Below are 11,788 nucleotides of genomic sequence, written 5' to 3'. Positions count from 1 at the left end.
GAAGGAAGGAAGGAAGAAAAGAAGAAAGAAAGAGAAAGAAAGACTATATGGGGCACCTTTTCATAAATTTTAAATTTAGGATTAACCAGCATTTTTCTGATTTGACCAAAAGATTGATCTAATAATTTTTTTTTTTTTACTTAAACAGTGCTCAAATTTATGGATAGATATTTTCTGCAAGTGCAGTGCAAATTATCCTAGACATATTAAAGCAATTAGATGACTGAATTTCACTTTCTGTGAGTGGATCCTGTGGTCTGGGGAGAGGGGTACCGAAGCTGCTGCCCTTTTCAAATAATTCACAAATGTGCTAATTATGTGTCAGATTTGAAAGCTGAGGCATTGTGACCTTCAAGCCAACAAAAGACCTTTTCAAGTAAGCCATTCCATGTACATTAATAAAGTGAACAATGCCCTTCCACACTTAAATAATGTATGGCTGTTATTTCATTATATGTAAATGGAAAGCAAGGAGTGGTTTCACTGTTGACATGTTAAAAGAAATGCTATTGAAAACAAAGGCTATAAATCCATTTTCATAACACTGGTGATATTCTTCAACTAGTGATCCAAAGATATGTTCGTTGTTTGCTCCCATTGCATGCATTTCATGTGTGGTTTCTCCACAACTAAATGTATTTTGGATTTGAGCAATAAAAACTGCAATGTACTCAAGTATATAATGCTAGAAACTGATTGTTGGAAAAGCTAACTCTTTGCAGTGATGACGACAATGATGCATTTTGTAGGTTGGGGAAACACTACCCCTCTACACAAATAATCACCTGCTACCAAGAGGGACGGTGAATAACTGAGGCTCAAAGGAAGGGAAAAGAATCCCATGCTCTTTTTCGTGGCTCTGTCTTTTTTAAAAAAATATTTTTTATTGATTTCAGAGAGGAAGGAAGAGAGAGAGAGAGATAGAAATATCAATGATGAGAGAGAATCATTGATTGACTGCCTCCTGCACATCCCCACTGGGGATTGAGCCCGCAACCCAGGCATGTGCCCTTGACGGTAATTGAACCTGGGACCCTTCAGTCCGCAGGCGACGCTCTATCCACTGAGCCACTGGCTAGGGCTCTCGTGGCTCTTTCGTGGTGTAAAGAAAGTAGTGGTGAATATTGGACTTAGGTAATGGACATAAAGGTACTTATTTGAGAGAGCAGTGTCTTCACTGGGAGAGCATAAGTTTCAAAAGCAATAACGTATAAAGGAATTTTAGTGTCACTAATGCTTGGATCAAATGGACTTCTGGGATGCCAAACAGTGCCCACACAGTTGTAGTAGAAAATCAAGAACAGGAAGAAGAATTTAATTATCTTGTATTTGTCCAGCTTTGTAGTATAGTTTATGCCGAATAAAACATGCATAAAGATACAGTCACTCTTAATGCAACTTAAGTAGACGTAAGAAATCTCTGGGAAATAATAAACTAATTGCAAATTTAAAATAAACCACAATCATATGAGATTCCAAGAACTTATTAGCATTCAATCCACAGATAGAAATTTTTCCAGCCCCATAGGAAACCATAATACTTAGTATCTTATTGTGAATTAGATGTTGATACCAAGAGACTATACAGGGTTTACTGATTCACTCACTAGTTATTTCTTTTGTTTTAAATAATTTTATAGGGGCCTTTGTTGTTATTTGTTGTAATAGATTCTCAGGATACTTTCATAAAACAGATACCACGGACATTTGTGAGAATGCTAACGTCTGTTACTGAGACTTTCAATGTATGGGTACCTGTGCTTAATTCTCTAGGAAAACAAATATTTCTTCATTTTCTTGATAATCTGAAATAATTTTCAATATTTTGGATTTTATTTAAGGTGGCAAATCTTGCTTGTTCCATGTCAACAAATGAAGATGGAATTAAAATTGTCAAAATTGCAGCCAACCACTTGGAAACTTTGTGTCCACAGGTATGACTACGTTACTGTCTCTTCCACTAAACTAGCTGTAAGAATTACCTACAATGCTTCAGACTTTTATACATATGGAACGATATTTAAATATTTGTTTTAAACACGGAAGATAACTCGTCTTAAGGTCACGGTTCCTTCTTTACTAATCACCTCGTTCATTACTGAGCACATGGTTCTCGTAAGATTCCCTAAGGCCCATATCAGAATCTTGTGAGAGAAAGGTGTAGCTTGAATCAAAGCAGTGTTTTGTTCAACAGATTTCATGTCTTAGTCATTATTCATTTGAAACCCCCAACAGAATGAAAGAAATGGCATTTTTGCCCCTTTTATCAAATGAAGGCATGGGTTTGAAAAAAGCCAATCAATGTTTTCCTGTCTGCAATTCAGGAGTTTTTGAAATCTGAAGAGCAATACATTTTGAGGGAATTATTTTTAGATGACTAGTAATCCCGAAGCCATGGATCAAGACGGGCATAAGGGCAATCGTAACCATGTTGTCTTAGAATACGCTCTGTATTCTGTTCCACTACTCTATTTCTTTATCCTTGCAACAGTATCGCAATGTCTTAATTATGGTTTTATACTAATCTTATCTTTTATGCAAGTTGGTTCACTTTGTTTTGTTTTTTTCTTTAAATTAACTGTTGTTCTTGTTTTGCTCTTTCATATAATTTTTAGTTCCATGAAAATACTTTTAGAATATTTATTGAAATTGCAAAAAATATGTTAAATTGTTTTAGATATTCAGTATCCTTTAAGATATTGAATCTTTTCATTAATAAACATGTTTAATGTATCTCCATAATCAGATCTTTTTAAATATTTCTCAGTGATTCCTTAGGTTTTTTTTTATCATTTATTACAATAAATTACATGGCTACATGCTGAAAGCTTCAAAATTTTTCTCTCTAGGCTAACCCTCTTCCCTAATGACCAGACTTTAATATCTAGTTTTCCCCTTGACATTTCCACTTTGATATCTAGAGGACAATTAAAACTTGAAATAGCCAAAATGGAATTCTGGTTGTTCCATCCCCATCTCTTTCTGTTGCTGCTTCTGTCTTCCTGATTTTACTAATGCATGGCCATTCATCTGGTTGCTTGGGGGGAAAACCTGGAGATTTTCTTTATTCAGTCGGTAAGTGGTTATTGAACATATAGCCTGTGGTAAGCACTGTTTATGCATCTGGGGAAAATAGTAAAGAAAACAAACAAAAGTCCTTGCTCTTGTGAAGCTTATATTCTAACTAGAAGCTCGGTGCATGGATTTGTGCATAGGTGGGGTCCCTTCGCCTGGCCTGCAGGGATCTGGCCAAAACTGGCTAACATCTCTTGAGGGGTCCCGGATTATGAGAGGGCGGTTCTTGGGTGACACACCCCGGAATCGGGCTCCCTCCTCTCTGGTTCCGGGTGCGTCACCTGAGAACTGCAGCTGCCAAGTCACTGCAGCTCAGAGCTCCTGCGTGGAGCGTCTGCCCCCTGCTGGTCAGTGTGTGTCATAGTTACCGGTCAGATGGTTGAACAGTCGGATGGTTGCTTAGGGTTTTATGATATCTAATGGCTAATTTTTTCTATCTAATCCATTAAGATGTCCTATTAATTTTACCGAAAATATTTATCTTGAATCCATGTATTTTTGTCCATCTTATCTGTCAACACCTTAGCCTATACCACAATCATCTCTATCTTGGGCAACAGAACTGTCATCCTATATGGCATCCATGTTTGTACTAATGTCTCTCTAATCTACTTTCTATATAAAAGTCAAATTATAAATATGTTTATCCCAGTGATTGCTTTTCTTAGCTATTTATAGTAAAATGCAACCATTTTTATGGCTTAACCAGACTCTTTTTAAAAAAATATGTTTTTATTGATTTCAGAGAGAGGAAGGGTGAGGGAGAGAGGGATAGAAACATCAATGATGAGAGAATTATTGATCAGCTGCCTCCTGCACGCCCCCTACTGGGGGTTGAGCCCTCAACCTGGTCATGTACCCTGACTGGGAAATTAACTATGACCTCCAAGGTTCACAGGTCAATGCTCAACCACTGTGCCATACCAACTGGGCTTAATCAGACTCTTAGGATCTTCATATTGTCTAACTTCCAGCCCCATCCAATATTATTTTCCTTTTTAATCCTCAGATCTCTGTGCACTGGCCTTTGTTTCTAGAACACAGTAAGCCTCTTTGCACCCGAGGGAGTTTGCAGTTGGCCGTTTCCCAGTGCTCTTTTCCCATATGGCCATGTAGACAGCAACTGTAATGTTTAATTTGTGAGTACTCCGCTCAAATATCATCTCCTCAGAGATCAATCTCTTAAATCACCCCTGCAGTTCTGTCATATCATTTTGCCATTTATTTCTTTTAGAGTCTATCACAACCTCAAATTATATTTTATATTATCTTGTTACTTTTATTGTATATTTTCACACTGAAAAATAACCTTCATGATGGCAGTGATTTAGTCTTCCTTATTCACTGCTTATAACCAATTGCACCTAGCAAAAATGCAGCATTTTCTTGTCCTATATATGTGAATGATCAGGATTTTAGAATAATAAATCATTCTATTCATAGAGGACAGTAAGGTTTTCGCCAACATCTTGATGACACTTTTCCTAACATGGCGTGTCCTCTTTTTGACAACATAAAAAATACAGTATAATTATTGAATTGTAACTAATGAAAAAAAATCCTTTAAATGGCTGATTAATAGATAATTGCTAGCCAAGAGTGAGGCCGCTCTTGGTGGGCTGAAATTATTTGCTTTTGACCTAGCTCATATCAGTATTTTCCTAGTGATTTGGATAAAATTATAGGATAATACTGTTAAAACTTTAGTCAAAAATAAGAGGATAAAGAAACATATTAGCTGAAAGAACCCAGTCACAAAGAATTTGGGTATTCTAGAATATAGACTAAATCTAAATATTCAGATGAAATATAACACGTATAATAATTAAACCCTATATACTGAGCACTCTAAAACAAACTGCAAAGATAGAGAATGGAAGAAATACAGCTTAGCAAAAATTTACCCTCCAGGAAACCTGCAGGTTTTAGTTGATAGTAATCTCAATGTGAATCAACAGTATAATACTAGTAGCCTGGTACACAAAATTTGTGCACATTAAAAGGGAATTAATTGCCCTAACCAGTTTGGCTCAGTGGATAGAGCATCGGCTAGCAGACTGAAGAGTCCCAGGTTTGATTCTGGTCAAGGGCATGTACCTTGGTCGAGGGCACATCCCCAGTGGGAAGTGTGCAGGAGGCAGCTGATTGATGTTTCTCTCTCATGCCCTCAAGGCATCTTACCTCTTCCCTAGCTGATTCTCCTTCGCTTTCTGCCTCTGAGCCTTCAGCGTCTCTGACTCTCTCTTGCTGTGCTGTTTCACATCTATTTGATTATCAGAGCAGCCAGAAGAACCTTCAGGGAGAGGACAGGTACTTCCTCCCCCACAGGGGTGCCCAGATCGTTTCCCTGGGCTCCTGTTCACACCAGTCCGTCCACCTGGACACTGTCTTCTCTACCCATTCCCACCCGTTAGAATCTGGCCATCTCTAACTCACCGTTTGTTGACCATGTAGCAGGTGCTAAGCAGAGCCTGCATATTCATTCATCGCTCACTCATTCATTCAGCAAGTATGCAGTGAGACCCTCTAGGAGCCAGGTGCCCTATAATGGTGAGCCAAATAGACATTGGTCCCTGCCCCCAAGGAGCTATAGTCTAGAGCAGTGGTTCTCAACCTTGGCTGCACATTAGAACCACCTGGGAATCTTTTTAAAATCCTGATTTCTGGGCCTCACCCTCCGGAAATTCTGTTTCTTTGTTATGTGGTGGGGCCACAACATTAGTAACAAAGAAACAGAATTAAAACTTTATTGTGGGGAGCCGCTACAGTGTTTTGGACAGGTTCAAGCCTTGGACTGATGAGAGAGCACAGTGTTGGCATGGTACACTTTAGAAAGATCTGCCTCCATGCTGCCAGGGTGGGTTCCTGCCTCAAACTCCACCCTTACAGGAAACAGCTCCAGGAAACAGCTTGGGGGAGGGTGCAGCCGTTGCCAAGACAACCCCTGTAGGACTGACTTCCTTCTGCTCAGTTGAGACTGTTCTTCTCTATGTGATGAACACCATCCATGGTTTTTATATAAGTAGATAGCTGTCGGGAAAAAACAACAACACACTAATATGATTTAAATTACTTCATCAAAGAATGTTCTAAACTTATTTTCAATCTTCTATATACTTAAAAATTATTTTAAACATTGTATAATTTTTATACAGCACATCCTGAATTTCAGAATTAGTATGTCTGGAGTACAACCCACTGTGTGTGTGTGTGTGTGTGTGTGTGTGTGTGTGTGTTCCACTTTTGCAAAATATAGTGTATTGAAATAAAGTATGCACATACATTTAGATTTACTAATTCTGCTTCAATTTATGATACAGATATACATGCACATATGCACACCAGTGTGTAAGTAAGGTTTTTATGTAGCTCTATCTGTAATGACAAAAGCTAAAGCCACCTAAATGTCTGTTGGTAGTAAATTGGTATGTTTTGGTTTGGAAGATATCCAAAAAGATTGAAAAAGGCAGTTTTCAGATGAATATGTATAATATGCCATATATTTTGGAAAAAAGGAGATATATAGAACCATATGTTTTTGAAGAGCATAGAAAAGTTTTTAAAAGGTCCCGGTGAGAGTTTTAAAAGAAGTTACTTCCAGGAAGTAAGATTAGGGACAAAGAACAAGTAGGAATACTTTTACATTTCACTTTATTTCTTTTAGTACCCTTAATTTTACTAAAAATAGATACTTCATTAATTTCTGAACAGAACCCAACCTATTAAAACAATTATAGATTGATTCTGGAGTGAATAAAGTTGAGAAAACAAACCGTATTTGTTAAATACGGTTGAGTTCACCTAAGTCTCAGTGAATTGGACCATTCTGGTTCTTACTGTGCCTAATGGACTACAACTACAATGCTTTGCCCAGTTACAGATGTCACACTTCAAAATAGAATTGTCACTTGGAGCATTGGGGCAGAGGATATCGGAAATAGTGACATGACTTAAAGTTATGTCATATGAAAAATTTATAAAAGCAACAGGGAATTTTTAGCCAGGAAGAGGTAAGACTTGGAGAAACATAATCACTGTCAGCCAATCTTGAAAGGGCTATGATGTGAAAGACTTCCTTCTGAGGGGGCCCTGAAGGACAGGACTACAACCTCTAAGCAGAAGCTAAGAGGACAGGTACACATCTCATCTCAAATAGAATTAGTTTCTAAAGGAAGTATGTATACTGGAAGGAAGTGACTTTGTTGAGAAGAAAAGATTTGTAATTTCTCAATGCCACAGACATCTAAACACAGGAGGGTGGTGATGAGACCAATCTATTGTACAGACGGTATGAGTCCTGGGTGAGAAATTGGCCTACCTGCTTTTGAAGTTCGATTCTGAGATCCTATACAGATTTGTCTTTTACATAAAGGAGATGGTGATAGCATTGCTGGAGTACTATAGCGGTTTGAAGTCAGCCCAGTGGAAGGATAAAGCTGTTTATAGGGATTGACCCTGGTTACATTTTTAACAAGTGACTTAGAAGAGTGTTTTTAAAATAAACATTTCACATTTGCATTGGCACAAAATGAGAAAGATGGAATTCAGTGTTCTAAGGTATGTTGACAATTTGGATTAATTTTTGGAAACTCATAAGCTGAAATTTAATAAGGGTAAATATAAAGTCAGGGCCTTAGGTTAAATAAAATCGATTGCACAAGTGGATATGAAAATCATTGCTTATCAGAAGCACCTGGGGCAGCAGAAGTGCAGAGGGACATTTGTTATCTAGTTCGATAAATTTCAAACACTGGACCATGAAAGCAGTTTCATGGTCTATTGTAAAATTAGTTCAGTGTAATTAGCTTTGTTTCCCAACATAAAATTTACTTAACTTTTTATTAGAAATCTATGTACTTTCTACTTGTTTGATATTCATCTAAACATTTAATTTAGGAAATAAGAAAAGTAAATATATTTCCATATTATTTTTTATAATATCTACATAATTTATAAGTGTTGATATTATACTCTTTATTTTATTTTATTTTTAAATATATTTTATTGATTTTTTACAGAGAGGAAGGGAGAGGGATAGGGAGTTAGCAACATCAATGAGAGAAAAACATCAATCAGTTGCCTCCTGCACAGCCCCTACTGGGGATGTGCCCGCAACCTAGGTACATGCCCTTAACTGGAATTGAACCTGGGACCCTTTAGTCCATAGGCGGATGCTCTATCTACTGAACCAAACCGGTTAGGGCTTCATATTATTTCTTTACTTGGCAAAATAAAAATCTTCAAAACTTATCTCAGTCAATTTTCTTTTCCCTTTTTCTTCTTCATTCAAAATATTTGTGGCCTGAAAATTTCATACAATTCAAAGCACTTCCCTAGGGGGACTCAACTGTATGTCAGCAGCATCACATGGGAATCATTCTGCAGCTTTACAGTGATTGTGATGGTCAGCTTGTGAAATAGGGAGAAATTCCCAATGCACTTGGCATGGAGATGACCATGTCCGGAGTACCATGCTGGTACTTAAAACTAGCCTCCTATATTTGGTTAAAATTTATCTCACCTCTAATACCTTGGCAAGGCCAGACCAAATAATTTTATGGCCCTCGGGCCAGATGTTCCCCACCCCTGGATAGTGAAACTACTACCTAATCACTGGATGTATTTAATTAAACAAAAGCCAAATAGGCTGTGCCTTGTCCAAGATGTTAGAAGAATTTGATTATTGGGTGGTAGAGGTATTAGGTGGTCCTACGTGTCTTTCTATAAATACAATTTTAGTCGATAGAAATCATGGTGAGACCTAGGTTATTTCCTACTGGTCAATATACTTACACTCAATTAGGCAGACTCTCAAAGTGCTTAACTTTTTCAAAAGCATGTCAAGTTTTCTAATCACTGTCACACTTTCATCAATAGCTAATACAGTTTTATTATGTATTCTGTTTAACCTCTCTTATCAAATGGTGTTCAATGACCTGACAGTGCTGAAACATCTTACAGAGGCATCTCGTTTATTTCCAGTGATGTGCTTGGGAATATATTTTTTATAAATTGCTTTTTGGGAATCTATACTTAACTTTCTAAAAGGGTTATACAGTGGGTGTGTTGAAAAGTAGGGAGGAAAGTCAAGGTTACCCCAGATATAGAAGCTTGTGAAATTGTAGGAAAAACAATACAATACAAAACAAAACAAAACAATAAAGTTCCTGGGGGAGCATGTGCATCTGTATTCATATTTGAACATGGAACAAGATAACCTACCTGGGTTATCTTGGGATTTTTTATTCATTGCTGTATTCTAAGAGAATTCCTGATAGACAGTAGGTACGCAGTACTAGGTGAGGCAAAGTAGGATTATAGCTGTGAGTATGCATAGCACAGTTTATTCTTTTTTTAAAAAAATATTTTATTGATTTTTTATAGAGAGGAAGGGATAGAGAGTTAGAAACATCTATGAGAGAGAAACATTGATCAGCTGCCTCCTGCACTCCCCCTACTGGGGGTGTGCCCGCAACCAAGGTACATGCCCTTGACCGGAATGAAACCTGGGACCCTTCAGTCTGCAAGCCGATGCTCTATCCACTGAGCCAAACCGGTTAGGGCGAATGTATTCTTTTATTATTATGTATTAATTGTTTTCTATACAAACAACTGTAAACCTACTTTTGCCACACCGGTATTTCTGGAGTGAATGAGGATCCCAGCGTGAACCGATTCTGCGTTGTAGACACTGGCAGGGAGATGCTGACAGCCAGCACGATTCCTCATCCTCCTTTGTTCTTTGGGGGATGTGGGAACTCCCGATTTCTCACCAAGTGATAAAAAGTCTCAGGATGACACTTTGTCAGCTTGAAGTACAAGTCATGTGAAGTGACTGGCATTATCTCCCTCTGCATGGACAGGATTGTTTTGTTATAACAGCAGCTTCTTCTGATGAACTTATGATGTGTTACTTACTGAGTGTACTACACACTTCAGGAAGGGCAATGGGCTCCTTCGAATGGAAAAACATGTCCTGATTTGTATGGGTTCTTTGTCTGTAGGTTTTCGTGATCAAGCAGCTGTCATATCTATGAATTGAAAGCATTTAATTTTCTAAGTGTCACGCTCCAGGGAAGCAAATATGCTTTCTTCCATCTTCTGTCGACCATAATGATGGGTGTTTAGTTCGCAAATAAACAATATGGGACTCACATAATCAATTCGAAATGATCATATTTTTCAAGAATCTCTGGGTGTACCTAAGAGAGTTGGGACAGGCTTTTTATACCTAATTTATACTCTAAGGTTTTAGAGAAGTCATGTAAGACAGTAACAGGGTTAAAATGAAGTGATCCTTTTTTTAAAAAAAAGCTGATTGTGATTGACTGGCTGATCCTCAAGACTGTCTTCTGTGGTCAGCAAACTGCGGCTCGCGAGCCACATGCGGCTCTTTGGCTCCTTCAGTGTGGCTCTTCCACAAAATACCGACCACTGCTAGGTGATTTAAGACCAGAAGCCTGGGCTTAGTGTCTTTCTTGTGGTGCCGTTGTATTCACGAGGGGAGGCAGCACTTGATGGCAGCTATGAACACGGTTGCTTTCTGAGCCTGAAATTAAGCTCTGTGTTATTCTGCTGTCATTATTCTGTCTTCTTCTTCAATTACACAGCCAGCCACACCCGTCCACTCACTCCCAGGAGCATTTCATCCAGCAATAGCTGCTGAGCACTTACTGGGAGTCTCCATCAAGTAAGGGTGAGCCAAGGGCAGGAAGGACGGATTCATGGGGTACCCCTGGGAGCACTTCTGAGGAATAAAGTGTGATTTTAACTAGGAGGGGCTTTACCTAAGACAAGCTGATGTGGTGTGTCCTGGAAGAAGAAACAGAAGGATGGGAAAGAAGTTAATACCCTTAAATATTAGTGGGGGCCTGGTGACCAAAAATTAGATAATGACTTAACCCTTAGCGGTCCAATTTTATTTTTGGAATTCAAACAGTCTGGTCCAAATTAATTGACGGGATTGAATGTTGAACCGGTATGCGGTGTCGACCTCAGCCTTGACGTTGGACCTGCAATCCTAGACCTGGTCTATAGCGTCAGCCTCCACATTGGACCGAAAAGGGTTAAAAGAAAGCAGATGGAAGTAAATATGATTTAACATGTAGGCTGAGGCAAGAATTCCAAAATTGATCACAAACCTGAGAGTTTGTGCCTGAGCCCTTATTTAGTCTCACAGTGCTTACCATCCTATTAAGCATCTTAGCAGAAAAGGCCTGTGCTAACCTTGATAATGTTCGAGTCATAGAAGAAAACAAGGATGGAGCTTCGCTTGCGGACATTAAGCTCCCAGTGAGAAGGGAAAACGTATCATCCAGGCAGAAACGAAGTGGTGTTAGAGAGCAGTAGGTTGAAATGCCATGGGAGTTAGAGATTCGTGTCAGGAAATTCAGGGAGGCTCTCTGAAAGGTGACATTGTCTATTGGCCTTAAAGGATAAGCAGGGCTTGGACATTTGGGGAAATATGAAAAGGGCCTCTAGGCAGAAGATATGGGAAAGTATGCAACAGAAATGGAAAAAGTGAGTAATTGAATCTGCCTAACCTACATTGTTTTTTTGTTTTGTTTTGTGTTGTTTTACAGGGGAGCTCCTGGTACTATGGGTAGAACAATTCTTTGTTGTGTGGGATAGTCAGAGTGGTGGGTTCTACATGCCAGAAAATTCAGAATCCAGGGCACTATGTACACAACCACCCCCTCCCCCACCCGGTCTC

General features: G+C 38.6%; 1 protein-coding gene across 1 annotated transcript in view; it reads left to right on the top strand.

Moving 5' to 3' along the window:
• Positions 1-11,788, top strand: part of CTNNA3 (catenin alpha 3) — a gene marked incomplete at its 3' end in the record, with an annotated part of 1,162,049 nt that overhangs the window by 812,673 nt on the left and 337,588 nt on the right. Inside the window, 1 exon segment of the mRNA XM_015562095.1 lies at positions 1,842-1,934. Coding sequence (XP_015417581.1) covers positions 1,842-1,934 — 93 coding nt within the window.

This window comes from Myotis davidii, unplaced genomic scaffold (genome assembly GCF_000327345.1).
Source record: "Myotis davidii unplaced genomic scaffold, ASM32734v1 scaffold134, whole genome shotgun sequence".
In the NCBI taxonomy this organism is placed as follows: domain Eukaryota; kingdom Metazoa; phylum Chordata; class Mammalia; order Chiroptera; family Vespertilionidae; genus Myotis; species Myotis davidii.
This window is presented reverse-complemented; position numbering and strand designations above follow the sequence as displayed.